The 20,798-nt window shown below is 40.1% G+C and overlaps 1 protein-coding gene across 1 annotated transcript in view; it reads left to right on the top strand.

The window, feature by feature from the left end:
• GRIP1 (glutamate receptor interacting protein 1) overlaps positions 1 to 20,798 on the top strand; it is an 83,136-nt gene that overhangs the window by 41,384 nt on the left and 20,954 nt on the right. Inside the window, exons 9-14 of the mRNA XM_010181768.1 lie at positions 2,506 to 2,661; positions 7,289 to 7,475; positions 8,311 to 8,456; positions 10,068 to 10,148; positions 17,691 to 17,760; positions 18,014 to 18,159. Coding sequence (XP_010180070.1) covers positions 2,506 to 2,661; positions 7,289 to 7,475; positions 8,311 to 8,456; positions 10,068 to 10,148; positions 17,691 to 17,760; positions 18,014 to 18,159 — 786 coding nt within the window. The remainder of the gene's footprint in view (positions 1 to 2,505; positions 2,662 to 7,288; positions 7,476 to 8,310; positions 8,457 to 10,067; positions 10,149 to 17,690; positions 17,761 to 18,013; positions 18,160 to 20,798) is intronic.

Here is a 20,798-nt window from a genome sequence, read left to right as displayed (position 1 = left end):
GAAAGCAGTCTTTTTAATTAAACAAGGCTCACAGCAACTTGAAAATAATGAAAATCCACCTGGCCACATTGTTCTTATCAGATTTTAATTTTTACACCATATTTAAAGTTCAGAAATCTTGCTCTGTGCACATAATCAAAGAGACGGTTTCATCTGAGAAGATACGATAAGCCTGTGAGATGCATATGGCCGTACCAGGTTCCTGCTGCTGTTTCTGGGACTTTTCTGGCTGGTGTGAGATTTTCCATACTCTCCAAGGTTGCTGGCAGTGGGGTGAGTGGGTGGGTGAGATACCCCAAGGTGCAAGCCTGCCACTGCCAGGGCCTCCAGAGGCCTCACTGCCCCCCAGGGCCATGGTGGGCCCCAGTATTCTCTTTTTCTTCTCCTTTCCCTGATGTGCACTCCTCGCTGTAGCAACAGGCATTGTTTTTGAGTCAGAGGAGGGTTAACATACTCAGACAAATAGCAGATCATTGCTCATGTAATACGAAGTGAAACAAAAGGAAGGCTTTTCTTCTGGCACTGTGCACTGCTTGCTGCGATGGCTGCCCTTTTTCCCCTTCTTTTGTCTCACAAAGTAAGACAAGGTGTGAGTCCAACCTAAACAGTCAAGATTTTTGGCTACTGTTGAAGTCCAGCATGGGGTCATATGCATCTACAGCCATTATAGATAATACAGGTAATACAGCTCATGGGCCAAAGACTGTAACTTACATTTTATAGTAGTAGTGAATCCCTCAGTGTTTTTAAAACAAAAATTCAGTAAATAGTTCCCAGTTTGAAGTGTTCCTCTGCGGTTCGGCAAGGACACAGCTGCACTGAATTTAATGGTGAATAGACTGTATTTAATGAAGGGTGACTTCAGTCATTTTCCCATAGTATTTGACACACAACTGAAATGCTCTCTGCTCTCTTGGTAAATACTGGCCTTCAGTTTTGACATATCCCAGACTCCCCATAAGTAGAATCAGCAATGAAGTGTGGTCTCAAATTTCATGCAGAAAAGGATCGTCTTAAAATTTTGAAGATCAAGTTAGAAAAAAAGAATTAAAGGGCACATCCAACTAATCAATAAGAACTCTTTTCTTTACTAACCAAGCTTCAGGACAGAGTTTTTCTTTTGGTGGCCCAGACAAGTCACTTACTGCAGATAATAGCATAATGCTAACAATAGAAGGTGGCAAAATTAAAATGTCAGTGCAGTAAATTTGAAATGACTGGCAAGTAAACTTCTCCATTCTAGGCAGTGCTATGTATAGTATCTGCTTGGTCTTTTTAATGTAGATGAATGCAAGCAGAGACTTACTAACCTTCAGTTAGTGGTCATACATAATATGCAATCTTAACTTCTAAAGCCAGAGTGAGATTAGAAATTGAGTCAATACTAATCTTTTTAAAAACAAATACATGAAAATAAAAAAATAAAATAAAAATCAGAAACATTTATTATGAGAAAAAATATGATTTCTGTTCCTCAAGTTAGTACCCCCTGGTAAGAAGACAAGACCAGGTTATTTATGATTTCTTCTTTTTTTTTTTAATTTCTTTTATTTTTTTGACTTTTTTTTTTTTGTTTGTGCAATTCAGTTACTTTTCCCTCTTCTCTGGTCCTTTTGTTTTCTGATTTCCATCATCCCTTCATGTGGGCAGTGAAGGTTCAAAGAAGCAATAGGCAACATACCTGGGATTCGCGTGCCAACAGCCACAGCAGCCTCCTCACCTACCACCATTATAACACCTACCACCCTGACCATTGCAGGATGCCAGCCTTGAAATTCCAGAAGACGCCTCCTCAAAAAAGCCTTCGTAATGTTCCACGCTTTGTCCTGCTGACATATTCTCTTCTTCTTCCTCTTCCTCCTCTCTCCCCTCTTCTTTCACTCATACTTTTCCCATTTCAGGCACTAAAACCTTTTTCAGTTTTATGGATGCTACACTTTTTCATAGCCATGCCAAGGTTATTTCTGACATTTTATACCTTTTCATTTCTTTAACAAGGCAACCTTTGTAAACAAGAAAAAGCTTGAAAATTCTGAATGAGTCATCTCTTCTGCTCTATGACTAGACCGTTAGATTTGACTAGTGTATACAAAGCATGACTTTTGAATGCAAAGCATTGCTTACAAATCTTTTGTCAGAAATTACCTACTACAAAAAGGCATTTCTAAATCAGTGTATCTAGACATACTGATCTGCATTAGTTCATAGATATGTGTTCAAAAAATTAATCTAGTCTAACATGCTTCGCCTAAAATAAATTGTAAACCATGAATGTACTTTTTGTATCTACAGTATCTTTGTTAGCTTCCAGCAGGTATTTTCATGAAATGCTGGCTATACTTTTACCTAGGATCACCTATGTGGTTTAATGTCTTTGTTATTAGAAATGCACAAACCATTCCTGTGCATCATACACATTGTTTTATTCATTGATGAGTTACAGGCATGTGCCGCACTCTTCCGTGAAGACGGAGTGCTGTGTGCCAAGTGTTTGATTTCTTACAGCAGCTTTGGTGTCTTCATCCTTCTCTCCTACCTCCATGAGTGCATACAGCCTGAGTTCCCTCAACATGGGGACCTTACCTCGCAGCCTCTACTCCACCAGCCCGCGTGGGACAATGATGAGGCGGAGGATGAAAAAGAAGGACTTCAAAAGCTCCTGTAGGTGGTAATAGCATTTCCTCAAAATGTGTAGTGAGTGGGTGGAGGAGGGGGAAGATACAGAAAAAAGGTACAAAGTATCTTAATTTATGTATATGCTAGGCAGAAGAGAGAACAATTGGAGTCTCTGTGGAAACATCAGCATAAGAATGTTTGTCCAACACTAAAATGAGATGAGTAGAAACCATACAGCTTAACTATCTCATCTGAAATATTTAAAGCAATGTTTTCTTCAGACAATCCTGCAAGGGTTTGTCATACCATAACTGAAGTGATTTTCAAGTTCCTTTTTCAGCTCTTCCCATTTTCATCAGGGAATAAAATTCATAGCTGAATAGTCATAAACAGATTGCTGGTAAGCTCAGCTATCACATTACAGAAGGAGAAGAGCGTGACACAGTACCTCCTAGATAGTTGAAATGTTTACCTCACCACGAGCTGTACAATTATTTTTATGAGGAAGAGTGTCAAATAACAGTGAAGACTAAATAGCCTTGTTTCTGGCTACTCTCCAGGACTCAAAGCATGAATTGCACTTGAGTCAGTAACTTCCCAAGCCAGGGTTGATCTATTTCAGTCTGTTCCACTTTGCATATTACGAAGTATTCACTGGGCTGGAGAGCTCTATCAGCGCGTTGTTTCCCAACCTCTGTGTAAGTGCCATCTCTCCTTTTGGCTTCCTGTGGTCCAGAGCAGGGAAGTGAGGACTGCTCTGTAAATCATCTGCTCTGGCTAGTAATGCTTACAGGTTCACTCCCAAAAAACTGAGCTGCTGTGTATTACAGCACTGCTGTCTCGTATTAAAGGTTTCCCATGGTCATAGCAAAATCAGAGCAAACCAGCAACCTCCAACCAAGGTCAGTCACTGTGGAGCTGAGAGGAGATGTTTGAGAGAGGAACTGAGGTTTTGCTTTCTTGCAGAGTTTTTTGTTGCTTGCTTGTTCCTATTTCTTTTGTAAAGCAAATATTTTTACATAACATTTGCCTGTTAGCACATTTTTTATTTTTAATCTGATCAGCCATTTTTCACAACTCATATATTGACATGTTAGCTTCTAATGCTTTCTTTTGGATCATGAGAAGGTAGTGTGTCCATCCGTGCTATGGTATCAGTAGGGGTCCAGCTCTTATGTGTCCTTACATGCACATGAGAAATAGTAGTGATTTTATAGTAATTGATTTGAATAGTAAAATAATCCTGGATGCAAAAAATAGTTCTTAGATTGTGCTATATTATAGCTTTTCCATCCAACAAAGGACTGTAAATCCTGAAAACTAATCCTATTATGGATCTTGGAGACAGCAGTTACTTGTGTTACTATATTTTTCATATATTTTTTCCTTCAAAGAAGTCTTGCCCTGCAGTTTGCTATACTGCAAAGGCTCAGAACAAGGCCAGAGACATAAGGTTGAAATGGGACAGTCACGCAAACACTGTAGCCCACCTGAAAGATTCCTGAAGTGAGAAGGCCTTGGGGATGACAGGCTGCTGTAATTAAACACATCTCTAGGCTAGGATGAGGCTTTGTTGTGGTGTAGTTTAATATGCATTTGTATTGTGAGGTCTGGATATAGAGCATTACAAAATATGCGGAACTGGCCCCATCACCAAGTGAGTCTGTGCCTCAGTACAAGCAGTGACTGCATCAGCAGCCCTGAACCAGAGCTTGCTTTGGAGGAACTGCCTGGCCAGCCAGGCTTGCTTTGCCCTTTCTCTGAGCTTGCTTGCCCTTTCTCTGAGCTTGCTTTTCAGCCCATGCAGAGCTCTTTACTCCTGCTGCTACACTTACACCCATACTTGTGACTGGAGTAAAGTTCATGATGGTGATGAAGTGTGATGGTACAGGAGGTTAACAAGACCTTTATGGCTATGACTTTACAATCATTGCGTCAGCTACACCGATCTTTCCAAACATGTGACTATAAAAATTGAAGGCATGCCCTGCCGTCATGTGCTCTAGTTATGCCTCTTGTTTTCCATTTTTAGTCTTCCTCTGCTTTTTTGGTTTTAAAGTATGGCATTCATTGTGGAAACACTTGGGTTATTATTTGGCTAAAGTTTAAATCCTGAAATATTTTGTAATAGATCCATATTAGTACTTGAAAATGAGACACAATTTTATACCAACTTACATGATAGTTACTAGGGCTGCGTATCTGGTAGAGATGTGTGTGAGTGCTGTTTTCTCAGCACATCCAAATTAGCTGCTCTCAGGAGGAACAGTGAACATTTTGCAGTTTCTCAAGGGTCAGAGCAGGAGACTGCAGGCACAGTAATCCATGTATGTACCTTTAAATACATTGCTCTGCTTCTCATATAGGAATAAAAGTAACAAGTACATAATCTTCAAGTTCAAGGTTACTATTTACATCGCTGCAGAGCATATAGTAAACCAGCCCCCAGAACTGTTGCTAAGAGTCGGACACAAAATACACAAGCATGCTAAAACGAACCCCCAGCAGTAGCAATGAGGATTCACTGAAGCCACGTACATATCCGTGGCCCTTTCTTAAATCAACAAGGCTGCTTCCTGGCCTTTAAAACTTAGAATCCATCAAGCAGCCAAGAAAAAAATGGCAGTCTTTCTTGCTGCAGTTATTTTTGGGTTACAGACCCCAGCATGCTCCAAGTCATGGGTTTGGGTACCTGTGTGTTTTATAGAGGCTTAGCAGATAGCTGGTGTTACATGACTTGGAAAGGGGATTTTCACCTCTGCTTTTTTTTATTCCTGTTTCTGTTTGATTTTCTTTGGGAGTGGGAGGTGTTCCTAATTATCACTTCTAAGTATCCATATCATCAAAATATTTATCAGGGTGAGTTTCAAATCCCACAAATATTAGCCTTATTTCCCAATGTGAATTAAAACCTTAGCGCTCCTAAAAGTTGAAATAAATGTAAGACCTTTAGGTTCCTGGGAACAAAGGGAAACGAAGATGCAGCTAACAAATAATTGTTGTATGACCTTGAGGAAAGGGAAAGTGAGACTCTTCTGAGCTTTGGATGCACTAAATGTCGATATTTCTGGGAGATGTGTTAGGGGATCCAGTACTATATTAACTCTGAATTTGTCGGGTTTGGTCATATTTTAGCACTTTACAGTGCCAAGGGCTGGAGAAACCCATTTCTCACGTGCAGTAAATGCTAAAGCTGGTGGCTGTTTCTAAGAACAGATTATTAGTATTTGCATTTGGGTATAAGCATGTCTTTCTCAGTGCAGATAAAAGAAACAGTAAGAAGGAAGCTCTTGAGTAAGTGAAATAACACACAGTTGTCACAAAGGAAAACGGAAATATTATGTGAGTGACAATTCACAGTAATTTAGAAAAGAGTTTCAGAGTTGAAAGGAGCATTGCTGAGAGAAAAGAGAAACTCATGAGGTTTTTTGCAAGTCAAACTTTTTCAACAGAATTGCCATTGCTGACTACACCACATTAGTCAGATTTTATACTGTTTCAGAGCCAAAGTCTAATGCCTGTAGCCCCAAGGTGCAGGAAATAATTACACAGCCACTGACAACTTCGTACAGTTGTGCCAATATTATCTGTAATGTAAAAACAAGAACTGACTTTTTATCCCTCAGATATAAACCATGAACTAAACTATCCCTCAGATAAGCCTCGAACTTTTATCTAATTCTCAGTAGCTACTGCAGGCAAAAATAGGTCTTGAAGGAAATTAGGGGTGGGGAGCGTAGATTTATAAGACAAAAACATTCAGAATCCTCATTATTGAGGGATTATCATTACAATAGCATACCTTTACCTTACTGGTCTGAACAGGAATTGAAAAATCTCTAGCTTTCTGGGTATGATATAGTCTGTCACCGGGGGAATTTGGTGAATGATACACCAGACATTTAGGCAGAGATCAAAGAACCAAAGGTGCAGTCTCCTCCTTTCACAGGTAACTGCACTGAATATCAATGTTGTCGTAATCTTGATTTGTTCTGTAGTGCAGTCTATTCAGAACAAAAGAGAATAACAAGAGGATTAAATCAGGAGTACAGAAGTAGCTGCTTGTGTTTCTTACAGAAGAGTTCTCCAGTTGCTTTGAGAGATGCCAAAGAACTTTTTTTCTCACCATCTCCTTAGATGTAGTGGTTGCTGTAACAGAAGGGTTTGTTCCACAAACTGTTGATGTGCAGTAAACACGTACAGGAGGAGGGCATCCTTATTTCTTGCGAGCAAGCCTAGGCTGTGTGCTTTGTTGGTGACAACACTGCATCGCCATGAGATGTTCAAAAGAGCCCATGGGAATTGGCCTGAATAACAACTGGGCTTGTGCCTCCAGTTCTCTTAGGTCCCATGAAAATCCTGCTCATCCACACCTCAAACCTACTGCAAACAGAATTCAAGGATGTTCTGAGATTTTTCGGGTGGGGGCGTCAGGCACATGTATTTTACTTAGTACAAGAACTATCTTTTTGCATTCTAACATACAACCAGATATTTTCTGTTTTCTTATATGTCCTAACCTTTTATGCATCGTTTATAAACTTTAGCCTAAATTGACTTTAAAAGACATGTTTTGTTGACTATGTTTATTGTACAGATCAATTTTCTCAAAGAGCGATGAAATTTCTGCTGTGTGTGAATGTCTCTCCTCCTGCTCTGCTCTGTTTTGTAGTGTCTTTAGCCTCTAGCACTGTTGCTTTGGCTGGGCAGGTCGTCCACACGGAAACCACAGAAGTGGTGCTGACAGCTGACCCCATAGTAGGGTTTGGGATACAGCTCCAGGGTAGCGTGTTTGCTACCGAGACCTTGTCTTCTCCACCTCTCATTTCCTATATTGAGCCTGACAGCCCGGCAGAAAGGTGAGGTGCTTTCAGTTGACTGCTAAGTGCGTTTTGGTGAGCGTTCCTCAGGGTGCTTTGGGCTTGTTGCTTTTGGTTTGTGAGAAATTGCAGGGCCTCGCTCAATTGAAGTGTGGCAAGTAATAAACTGTCTGTTCTGACAATGATGTTTCATGTGCTTGATGGGCTATAAGAAGAATGACAAGCACGAGTGTTTCTATCATCCGGAGTCCCCCAGCAGGATACTGGAAGCTATATTCATGCAAAAATAAAAAAAATCAGAAACATCAGTGAAGTCAAAACAATAATAATTCAGTGTGCTGTGGAGGGAGGCCGTATCCAGCTCTGTTCAGTTTTGGTACAGAACCAAATCACAGAATCACAGAATGTTAGGAGTTGGAAAGGACCTCGAAAGATCATCCAGTCCAACCCCCCTGCCAGAGCAGGATCACCTAGAGTAGGGTGAGAGAGTACCAAAGTTTTGACTTACTAATGATTTCATTGCAGTGTTTCAGTTTACATTTTTATGCTTATATATATTTTTAATCATGACACAAGAGCAATAGTAGTTGCACAGGCAAATACTAGCTGCCGTTGCAGTGCCACACCGCCTGCAGCCCAGGGACAGAGGTGATGTCCATGGGTGGGATAGGGGCATGAAACTGTGCCCCTCTTCTTGGATCCTGGCATCTGGAGAACATGGCGCATGCTGGGGGTGCTTGATAGTCCCTTGGTGCATGGGTAGACTGTTGAGCTGCTGTGCCGCTCTTCTTCAAGGTTAGGTTGAATGTGTTTGATATTGCTGGTTCTGGTAACGTGCACGTCTGATGATTGTTTTGTTTCATTGTGTACCAAGGTGTGGGGTGCTACAAATAGGAGACAGAATAGTGGCAATAAACGGCATCCCAACAGAAGACAGCACATTTGATGAGGCCAATCAACTGCTCAGAGACTCCTCTATCACCAACAAGGTCACTTTGGAAATAGAATTTAATGTTGCAGGTACGAATGTACTGTTATTCTGTCTTGTGAGAAGAGTGAAGGAATAAATCCCAAGTCCATTGCCACTGTTAGGCATCCAAGGTGGAGACTTTCTTCTCATATATACACCATTCAGTCTTCAAGTGACCTATTTTGAAGCGTGTGTCTTTTTGTACAGCTTTCTCATTTCACATAGCCCTGCAGCACACTTCAGGAAGCAAATAGAAACGACAAGTCCTGTCATAAGATCTGGTGACAGTCCCTCCTCTGAGTTATTTTCCAACGTTTTTCTGCCCTGAGATAGGAATACTCTGCTAAGCCAAGACAAATCCTCTACAGACCAGCTAATGAAATGTTTTACTAGACAGAAAGGTGTTATAAATGGGTGGATAAGCAGAAAACTCCAAAGAGTTTAACTTACAGTATCTCAAACCAACAATTTAAATAAAATAATAGAAATTTAATTGATACAATCCAGAAAAAAATTTGTTAATATTGCTGGTGAGTCTTTATTATTACTTGTGACTCCTCCTTTCTTCTGTAATGTGTTTAAGCATACGGAGTACACCTATAAAATCACAAATTGTGTAAATCAAACAAGTATACGCTATATATGTGCACTACTCCACTATGTAAATAGTAAAGACTTTTAAGACCTCTGTGTTTATCTGACAGTAGCTCCTCTGAAGTCATGACAATGTCAGATGTGCTGTATTTTGCATAGTGTGATTATGTTAATGATATTATAAATCACGGTGTCAAAAGCAGGCTAAAGGTTCCTAGAGTAATTCTGTATTATATTTTAGTATGCCTGCATTTAGTATAATGTTAAAATAAAACCCAAATACAATATCTCCATTCATATACATGGGAAATGAAATACTAAAAAATAAGAAAACCAAATAATGAGAAAGTAATTTAAATACAGCTGAAGCCACGTGTTTCCGTTCCTGGACTTGTTTGTGCTCCTCCCATTTGCTCCATGACAACAGACTGTACTCATGCTTAGATGACTCATGTATGTTTATATGTTTCCGTGTCTGTCATTTCAGTCGCTTCTTTTCTGGCCAAGGGCCAGTCTTTTGCTAGCAGTGATGCCAAAAGTCAGGATTCATATACAGGGCTGTGTGTTCAAGTGGTTTTTACCTCAGTCAGCTCCAGGCATTTCTCCATTAGTGATGTTTTGATTCCTTTTCTTCCCAGTAGATGTAAAATCCATGGCAGTTACCTTAGCGGACAGTTCAAAATGTGTCTGACCTACAGCAACAAAGGCCTGAAATCCTTAAGACTTGATCTCCTGTCCTTTCAATTACAAGTTATCTGCCAGCACTGAAATTTTCAGGTGTGCTCACAGAACTTGCATATGAGCTAAAAACCTGCAGTCTCAGCTGGCTGCTGGCCTGTGCAATCTCCAGAAATTCAGTTAAACCTTAAAAAATACTGAGTTACCATGAAATTACCAGCAGAGGTATAAATCATACTTTGTATGTCCTACTTCCTTCCCTTCAGCATCTGTGTTTTATCCGTGGCTTGTGATGCTGCTGTGATTTAATCACCTTACACATAAAATTCCATGCACTTGGAATTGCTTTGCCTTATAAATTATCTAATATTTTAAATATTTTTTTGTAGAATCAGTTATACCAAGCAGTGGAACATTTCACGTAAAACTACCAAAGAAGCATAATGTGGAACTTGGCATCACCATAAGTTGTAAGTGGAAGTTCTTCTTTTTAAGACCACGTTTATGGGATAATCTGCAGATCGTAGGTCCTGTAGCTATAGACTCACATTTCGGTATAAACTTCTTTTTCCTTTTTCTGGAAAGGGATGATTAGCAGTGCTCTGTCTGTGGTGAAATAGCATTCTGAAACAACTTTATACTCCTAACATTTAGAGAAGCCAAAAGTTTGGCAGGCCTAAAGCTTGACGTATTCCTTCATGCAGAGCACATACTTAACTCCTATTAAAGTTACTTGAAAAAAGAAGTCGGTAGAATTGAGCCCTTGCAAAAGTATTTCCATAGCTGCGAAGTTTTAAGCAAAGTCTGTCATGGTTTCTCACAGGCCCTTGAACAGCCCCAGAGTCTGAAGATACATCCTCAATCTGTAAATCTAGTGGGCAGCGCTAAATGTGCAGGTCACGTAGCAAAATCCCCTTTCATGAGGGATTTCAGAGATTGCTAAAGAAGATAACAAGGGTGTGCATTAGTCTGTTTCTCCAAAAGTATTTGTTACTGTTGTTTGAAATTAAAATGCTTACTTGTTTTGGGAGCAGACAGTAAACTCTGTGTTAGGACTGGATTTTGACCAGGTAAACTCCAGCATCCCAAGTTCAGGCCTTGGTGGAAGGAAGAGCAATCGATAAGTCAAAACATTACGTTTAATGTACTTAATGTCAATGCAGAATCTGGTCTCACTGGAATTAACATTCCTGTACAGTCGTGGCCTTTCTTAGAGTATGAGTCTTTCTTTGGAGTTATTCATGTGTCTTGGTAGAAGATTGTGCTTTGACTTAACATTCTTAAAGCTTTTACCAGCACAATGAAATAAGATTAATCAAAAGTACGGCAGGGAGCTCAGTGCTAGGACTTACATCTGAGGAGCAAATGAGAGGCACTGCAGGCCTGTTTGCTGGCATTGCACACTTGAGTGAGTAACTTAGACTCTGTAAGACGTGATGTCATTCTTGAAGCAAAATCCTAAGTCTGCGTGTATTTGTGCAAATGAAAATATTGAGAAATGAGGAAACCTGGAGACAGGCTGTTGTATTTGAATGTTACTCTTAGGATTGTTAGTGTTTTGTAGGATTATTGTAAAAATATGGTCTTCCTAGTAATTTGATTTGTGCTGCTTTTTGTACTTTTTTTTTCCATCTGTAGGAGTAAAGTTTGAATGGAAAGCTAATGTTCTTGGGATTTAGTATCTAGCACTCCCCTTCCAAACTTTGCATAGCTTCCTGGCTTGGAACTTAATTCCGAAAGTTAGTGCTTTATAACATTAGTGCTCTATGTAATCAGCATGACACATGGTTGCTCCTGGCTCTGCTCTTCTGAGTATACTGCAGTATCTTTAATACTAAAATTAAATGACCTGTTATATATAATAATCCCACTTATTAATAGCATTTAATGCATATGAAATGTGTCTAGGATTAATTCTTTATTTGATTTTAAAGAATTTATACTAATAACTGGAAGATTGTAAATTTGCTTGGTGGAAGTCTTGCATTGCTGTTTCTCATGCTTGCTTTTTAGTGCTTTGCTCTGTTCTGCCTAAGTAACTCCTAAATGCGGCAGTGTGATTTGAAGAATATAAGCATTTTATATGCATTTTGTCAAATTTTTGTCAGGGCACTTTAGCACATTAGCATGCCATTTATTACTGATATTGTCAGAAAGCTATATGACTTCTTTTAGAAAACAAATACTGAAGGAAACTCAGTGGAGAAGGTACGACCAGGATTGAACAGGGCTGATAGAGGAGATCAGGTTTATTCACTTTGAGGCTTGATCTGTTTAAATGTTGGAGGCCTGTTTCATCCTCTCTATTCTCAAGGTAGTGGCGTTAATGGTGAGTAGTGCTGTCTCTATAAAAACATTACAGAGAGACGCCTGTCTTGCTTTCTGTATCCCCAGTTTAGTTTGGGATTTGGATGAGAAGGTCAGGAAATGACCTGACCTGACAGACAAAACGACACTTTTTGTCAGAAGTGAAATACAAGCCTTACCTCACATGAACATACGCCTGTTTTTAAGTCCAACAGTTGTTCTAAGTGAGCTGTTGAGAGGCAGACATCCAGGAAAGGAGTTTATTTCTCTTTCTTTGTGTTGTTTTCCTTGGTAATAAACTCCAAGTGTGCCGGCATGGAGTTACAGCCGGGTACTTGAAGGTGTATCTGAGGTGACACACAATACTGAAGACTGTTAAGCTAATTCATGATCTTGAAAAACATGCCATGTAACAGGGGAAGAGATGAGCTTCTCTTAGTTTCAGATCTATTAATGCAAGGAAAAGAACAAAACAAAAATACTCAAAATCCACTTAGCAGAAACCCCTAGAAAGTAAGACAGAAGAAAGTTTCACGTGCATCATTGCTAATGTTAATGCAGGGTACTGAGTTTTGGGTAGTGCATGTCTGTTACCTCACAGGATACTGGCCCTGCCCTCACACACATGCTGGACTTCTGTCATCCTTCCTTTATCTCTGCAGTATCTGTCTAATCTTCCTATTAATAGCTACTTACACTCAATAAAGAGCTTAATTCATAGTTTGCAAATATCAGTGACTATATATTTTGTGCTTCTGGTGCCATCATTTTCAGACCCAGTTACCTGGTTGGAGTAATTGGAATGTCTCGGTTCTTAAAATTGCATAATCCAAATAATGAAGACACAGCAGTGCCCATGTGTATGTGATTGTGCTTTTGTAACAGCACCATTCCCTAGAAGAAGGATGGCTTTCAAGTAGACCTAGTAGTGTTCAAATCTGTTTCAATTGATTTGCCAGTGACATTGATTTTAGACCATGTAGTGAAATATGGATTTTTTGAAGATATTTTTTGTGCCACTGGCTACTTTGTGAGACTAATATTTTTTAAATACATTGAATGATGTCTGAGAAAATTACTTACTAGTACAGTCTAGTAATTGCAGTTAACAGCTCTTCCCGCCCCCCCCCGCCCCCCTTGCTTTCTTTCCTATTCTGATATCCTTACTGGTAACAAACTGCAGCACCTTGCTTCATAAATAATCTCTCTGAAGCTAATGGGACTACTTAAGCAGTAAGAAGCTGCAAAGCTGGTAAGAATATCAGAATCTCACCCAAACTATTGTCAGTTTTCTGAGTCTTTTGTATTTCATCAGAAAAAAGCTTCGTAAATGCAGATATTTAGCACTGACTATGATAATTTACTTTCTAAAGCGTGTTTCTCTGTGCTTTGGGATTTCACCTAGAAAACTCAACTTCATTGTGCAATGTTAGAAGTAATTATTTTCAAGACAGGGCCTGAAGAATCAGCAGGTTTCTCAGCTGCTCCACATGGACTAATACTTAAGGAACAAAACAACCACATCAGTCTAATTTTAAAAGGCTTTCATCTATTTAATAATCACACTATTTTTATAAAGTCTAGCAGCCAGCATTGTGGATAAGTAAACTGACTGTATATAGAAATTATTTTTCCATCCCAGGAGCATTTTCCTCTGCTTTTGTTCAGTTTGTTCAGACTTTGGTCAAACTCCAAAATTTGAAGCCAGGCTGAGACTAGTAGGTGTGTTTTGGCTGGGTGGTAGTTGAGATGTACACCTCAGATCTGTTCGATCTGTCACATTGGTTTTTTCTCTGTGTTAGCAGTGAAATAAGAAAGGAGGGTTGTTTGGGGTTTTTTTGACCTAATAGGACAGCTGATCTACAAAATCCATCCTGTGAAAACCATCAACACATCACTGAACTCAATTTTGAGTGGTGGAGGCAGGCAGAGGAAGTGTGTCTTTCCTAGTAGAAGTGGGATAGAGGCCTGGGACTGAGACCTAAGATTTTAAGAGTCATTTAGAGTGAAACTGCTGAAGATCAGCCTTCCAGCTGTGACACTAAATGTAGCGTCTGTACGACTTTATGCACTCTTCACCACTTGCAGTTCATCACACGGACTGCGTAAGATCTCCACAAGAGGGCGGCAGTGGGTGGATTAACAGCTGGACCAGGGAGGAGTAAAGATGAGGTCTTTGGTGGACAAGGAGAGAATATGGCAGACAGTAAATGAGGAGAGAGAGTGAGGTGTGATCAGGTGTAGAGAAGGCTGGACGCAGGTGAATGGTAAAGTGAGAAGAAAGAAGCAAGTGTGACAAGGAAAGTACCATGACATGGTACTGACATGGATTTGGGGGCAGAGACTGACTGTACTAGGGACTGAGGCCCACTCCCTTCCCAAAAACTAAATCTCAAAGAATTTTACAGCAATTCTAGTAGCAGTAAATGCTGGAGAAGTCTCTCTTACCTCCCTCCCTGACTCCATGCCATGCGATTCTGTCACCTGGATCTGCAGCGAGTCTCAAGTGTTTAAGTGTGTTTGTGCTCTGATTGCTGTTTGACAGAGATTGTTTTGTATTGCTTCCTAAAACCAAGAATAATTCTGAAATGAAACATAAAAATGGAGACTTAAAGCTGTACAGTGCCACTTTGAACTTGTATTAATTCATGAGGATATCTTTTTTAATGAAGTGGTCAAATTCTGCTTTCTCACTGGGACTCTTGCTTCTCGGTCTCTGGGGAGAGATGAAATAGTGGTGTGTATCGAAGGGGATGGAGGCTGCATAATGAATGAGGTGGAGGATTGCAAGAAAGGAAAAGGAGGTGATCTCATGGTCAAGATGGTTTAATGCTACCCTGGAGAAATTAAGGGTTTTTTGCTTTTCTCTGCAATGGAGTTGTGCTGAGATGTGTCATTTCACAGGGTGAGGGTGGAGAAGGAAAGAGAGAGATCTTTTCCACGAGTGGCTGCTTGATTTTTTGGGGAAACTATTGAGATCCTGGGGTCACGCTTGCAGAAATGTTGCCGAAAATGCTGGTAGTTGTGCTTTGGGCATAGAAGTAGTTACATACTACAAAGTATTGTCAGAAATAATGGCGTGGATATCTCAAATTACTCACTGAAAATTGTCATACTTTGACCTAAATGCTCTAGTGTTTCTTTTCCCCATCTGTAAAATTAGGATAATAGTACTCAATCTTCTTGCTGGGGACAGCATCTGTTTGCTAGTTTTTGGGAGGCAATCTTAGGCTGTGGTGATGTGCAGCACAAAAGTTCGGGAGGAAATTAATGATTTTATCTCTGCAACACAAGTAGTTTGTAGTAAGTATTGTCGTGAGCATCGAACAAAGATAAAACAAAGTGTGGCATAGCTGCTTATTAAGGGCTTGTCATCATGGGGGTATTCATTTCACACTGAGCCGTGTTTGCTGCCTACAAAAAAGCTTTCATCCACCAGACACAATTAATACCCAGGATAGCTGACAAAACACCTCTGGCTCACACTTAGTTTGAAACTGTAATGACTTTGTATGCACTACCATAACCTCTTCATCCACCTGTACTCTGTGGCTTCACACTTTGAGCTGTGCGCTTCCCCCCATTTTGATTCCTTCTCTCTTCTTTTTGAAACAATAATGGACTTCTTTACTTTAGTGCTGTTCATTTTTATAAAGCAGTTTCATAAAAACTATCTTAATACTCAAATCTCAAGCTGCAGACGTGGTACAGTAGGTGGCATATAACCTCAGAGATTTATAAAGCAACCCAGAAGGTAAAAAATACAATTACAAAAACAAGTTCACCAAAGTGATGCTTTAAAATTTGAACAAGATACTAATTGGTGAAACAAGTCCAAAGAATTCAAGTAAATCATGGAGCTGTCATATAGCTGACCCATGGTGTGAAATTATGAGAAACAAGCTATGAAAATTACACGTCTTGCAAAAACTTAATTGCTGTTCTCTAAACTGCAACATAGGCACTTCCTGAAAGTGCACTGGTTTAGACAGGTTTCTAAATATTCTTGAAAGTGCTTGTATGCCTGTCTTCTGGACCTGCAAGTCACTGCATTTGAAATACGGCTATTTAGCTGTTCTTAAACGGTTCATTTGGACATTCAAAGGCTTTTTTTGCCAGGCCAGCCAAGGTTAACAAGATCTGTTAGAATATTGTGTTGGAAATGTCATTATTAATGCACCCTGTGGTTGCTGTAGGTAAAGATTGGTCATTTCCCATCAAAGTGAAGAATAATGAAGTGCTAGAAGTAACTGACATCAGGATTTTATAGGTGATCCTCCAGTGTGGGGAGCTTTTTGGGTGATTGTCAGGCATTGGAGCCTAATCATTGGAGCATCTTCTGTGAATGAAGTACACAGAGCAGAAATGGCTTGGGGCAACTGAAGAGCCCTACATGTGCAAAAACCATTGGTGCTTTCAGGAGAACCAAGAGCCTTGTACCATGTAGCAATGGTTTAATGCCGGCTGTAGGTGCTGTGCTTCCCCGTGGCACAGAGCAGGTACCACACTGTTGTCACCCTCAAGTGCTGATACCAGATCTTTAGTGCAGTCTTCTGTCAGCAAAGGGATGAAGCTGCTCCAAGAAATGGTCCTCTGGCAGCAGTCAGTAATTGTTTTCTTCCCCGGGGAAGTTAACTGCTTCCAGTGCAACCAGAAGTTGCGGAGCAGCATGGTGAATGGCTTGCAGAACTGGCCAAGGGAAACTTGGCAAGCATTTTTTGCACAAGTCAATAAAGAAAAGCAAGGACTGGCATTGTAGAGCAGAGCATCTTTTTCACCTTGATGGACAGGTAGCAGAACAAAACTACATCAGATATGTCCCAGAAGAGATGAGTTAAGTGTACAAGGAGAGAAGTGGTGGGGGTTTTACTAATTTGGCCATTGCTGGAATTGGTGGGGTTCTAGTAGGTATCCCCAGTACAAAGTAGGGAAAAGTCCACCGTGCTTCAGGCCCAGTAGCAGTGCAGAGGAGCAAGGTTACTCATCAGAAGGGGCACATATATCAGTGACACTGAAGCAAGCATTCATCTGATGTAAGCTACATCTGTGTGGATGTGATAATTGAGTATCAGCCCAGTGGCATACATGGCAATTTTCCACAGTATCTCATTTACTGTGAAGCAGATACCTGCTTTCTCACCCAGGCAGTGCTATCTTCATACCTCTGCCTTCAGCACTGAATGAGACAGGAGTGGATATGCAGAATGTGGTCTAGCCCACTGTGGAATTTTTGCCAGAGCGGCTCTGTTGATCAGGAATTTAATAAAACCTGATTTATGATTGACAGAAATATTCTGGCAAAAGATCAGCATTAGTAGTTGTGCTGAAAGGTGCTGCTAACAGAAGCTCTTCCCTTATGTGTTGTAGCTGCACAGCATTTTATGATAGATCACTGGAGCTGTACCATGATATTGTCACAAGGTTCAGTCCTTCCCTAACCCACAGTTCAGACATACCAGTTAAATTCACTTTGCACCAGTCATCTTAGATCTGGCATTTTCTAATTTTTGAGAAGCTGAGTGTGTAGTCTCACTAATGTGTTGCTGCTGCTGTTTGTTTATATTCATGTACCTATAGTTTGGGGAAAGGGAAGAAATACAATACAGGTAAACAACGTGTATGAAATACTGGTTTGTGGACAGAATTTGCCCATCTGCACCTCCAGAAATAAAAAACCAGATATTTGTGTGTTTTCTTCATTACAGCTCCATCGAGTAGAAAACCAGGGGACCCTCTGGTTATTTCTGATATCAAGAAAGGAAGCGTTGCTCACAGGTAAGACGTTCAAGCTCCCAGTAAAAACCTGTTTCCATTGTGTAACAAGCCATGCTCAAGTTAAATGGAGGGAGCTTGTAAGAGACTTGTGCTTCTATTTTGTAAACAGCAGTTACAAATGAAGTGTTGAGAGTGCTAAGAAATTATTGTTTTAAGAAAATCCATCTGGTGTCTATAATAATGTTCATAACTTCTAAGATACCTTGCTTTAATGTTACTAAGATGTCATGTGAGCTTGTTTGCTTGTTCACAGAACTGGGACACTGGAGCTGGGTGATAAGTTGCTTGCAATAGATAACATTCGACTTGACAATTGCTCAATGGAAGATGCTGTCCAGATCCTTCAGCACTGTGAGGACCTTGTCAAGTTAAAGATCCGCAAAGATGAAGATAATTCCGGTATTGGCAATGAGCCTGTTACAGATTCTTGTGTGTTTTTAGAACAGAGCGTTATTCTTTTGCATTTAAATTTTAGTGAAATGTTTTCTGGAAGTGACTGATTTATGCTAATACTAATCAGACAATGTCTAAAAAGAATTTGAATGGTCTATAAGGTTTTGAATTTTCTCAGTGGCTATATTGCCTGCAGGAGCTGTGCTGCAAAATGAGGTCTGCAGTTTTCTGGAAAGGCAGTTTCCCCTCAGGTGCAGCCATATAAAGTTGATCTTTCTCTTATCAATGTATTGAGATCTTCTCTGCTTTTAAGATTGGAATCATGGTTAGCAAAGCATGGATCCGTAGGCCTCAGTTCTCCAGCAGCATGGTTAAGTGCATGCTTTATCCATAAACTTGCAAACTTGACTGTTCACTTGCTTAAAGGTAAGTGGTACTTTGCACGCTGTGCTGGGTGCCTGATGAAGGCACCTGTCTGATCAGCCCAGTGGAAGTAATGGAGCTGCCATCATTTTGCATACCTACATCTGTTAATATCTCTGGATCTTCCTCATTATGGATTCCGTAAGAGCAGGATTTCTACCTATACTTTTTTATTATCTCATAAAGCGACTTCTGTTGTGCTTTCCAGTGGCAGAGGAAGTTAAATTATAACTACCATTACTGCTGGGACTTACATTACAGCGCTACACAGAAGCATGAACTGTGGATTCACTTGTCTTGGGCTCTATACAATCTCACACCAAAAAGGCACAGCCTGCCGCACTTTTTTATTTAATATCAAGTGCAAATGCTGAAATGGTATTTAGAATTGCACTAGAATGCTCCTTTCCTTTAATTGTTTTTGAAAGCAAACAGAAAGTATCTTCTCAGTATGATCTGTACAAAGCAAAGCCAGATGCATTTAGCACCATGTGCAAACAGATAGGAAGAATGCCTGTAGAAGGAAGTTTGAGTTTTCCCCTGCACAAGAAAGGATTTATCTTTTAAGTGTTCATGGCACCTAGGATCCCTCCTTCACCTTCTTCCCCTCATTTGGAAGACTCTCTCTCGTTGTGAATTCAGGTGATATGCATGCCATGTTTTTGGATAGCTCGCATTTCTGCTTCCTGGAAAGGGCACTGAAGAGAACAGTGGAGCAACTTGATATTTGTTGTGTTCTGCCATTAATTTTCCTAACTAGAGCTAACCAGAAGACAGACATCAGGGACCAGTCTTCTTTTCAGTCATCCTGAAAGATCTATAAACTTCCAGCTGTCATGTGGCAGGGCTGCTGTATGATTGATAATTTCTTACTTACTCTTGATAGTGGAGGAGCATCAGTATTGTGTCGACCCTGAGCAAATACTGGCTGTTACGTTTTCAGTTAGCTTGGTGGATTACTTTTCATCCTTCAGTTGAAGGAAGTTGCTTCTGGAAAGAGCAGGTCAGATAAAGTGTAGTTGATGGGAGCTGTCCCAAAACGCTGATGACAATGTCCCAAGGAGGAATGCAAGGCCAGCACTAGGCATGAAAACCCCAGTATTCTTTGCTGAATAAACACCACTAATTCTCCTCTCCTTTGATTCTATATGCATGCCATTTTCTTTATGTGAATAGCAAGGGAGAAATAGGAGGGAGCTGGAATGAAGGGAAGGTAATGGCCTAAATTTTCTGCAAATTGGGAAGAAACAAAGTATCTGCAAAGATACTAGTGTTTCTCCAGCTCTGCTTAGGTACCATGTTCAGCACTGGAGGAAAGCAACTCTTTGAACCTTTGCTAGTGATGCAGGTATCTTTTTCCTTTTAAAGTTTTTCTGTCTACAGGAACAGAAATGGGAACATTTGAATTTTCTAACTTGTTCTAGTAACATTTACGGAACGTGCGGCCTAGACATTTTCCACGCTTGCTGAGCCGTTGGAAATGTCATTACCCACAGATCTAGGAAAAGTTGCCCACCAGGCCAGACGTCCTGGCTGAATACCAATATCATAAGATGGGATGGGAGCATTTGTTATTTTGAGACCTGACATGTTGAATTTTAAAATCTCCCTTCACAACTCAAAGATACTGCAGTTGATTGCTCTCCCGCTGGGATTTTTTTTATTTTTACTAGCAAGAAGAGCATGCACAGTATAAATACAGGAGCCTTTCTTGTTGCTGCAACTCTTGTTGGGTGTACTTTAAGGAAAGTGATGAGTTCTTCTCCATTTCTGATGACTGTTTGGTGAGACTAAAATTTCAAAATAATACAAATTACTTCATACAGTAAATGAAATTAAATCTAATGGAAGGGATTAATTATTCAATTTAGTTAATAATGCAGAAGCTGGTTTTGATTCTGTTACAAAACTTAAAACTTGCCCATCAAAAATATGGGATATATTTCAGATTCTCTTCGTAAGACAGCTGCTCATCTTACCGTGACTTTTGACTTTTCCCACAGTTCTTTTATGGAAGTTTGGGTTTAAAACTTTTGAATTATCTTTGATACTAAATTCAGTTCAAGAAACACATGAGCACCAGTATTTATACAATAGCAGTAACTTGTCTTTTCTATAATAATGTGCTCTTGTGGCAAAGGCAGCCAACAGGCTCCTGGGCTGCATCAGGCAGAGCACTGCCAGCACACTGAGAGAGATGATCCATCCCCTCTGCTCAGCAC

The sequence above is a fragment of the Mesitornis unicolor genome, unplaced genomic scaffold, assembly GCF_000695765.1.
Source record: "Mesitornis unicolor isolate BGI_N332 unplaced genomic scaffold, ASM69576v1 scaffold1973, whole genome shotgun sequence".
Lineage (NCBI taxonomy): Eukaryota > Metazoa > Chordata > Aves > Mesitornithiformes > Mesitornithidae > Mesitornis > Mesitornis unicolor.
This window is presented reverse-complemented; position numbering and strand designations above follow the sequence as displayed.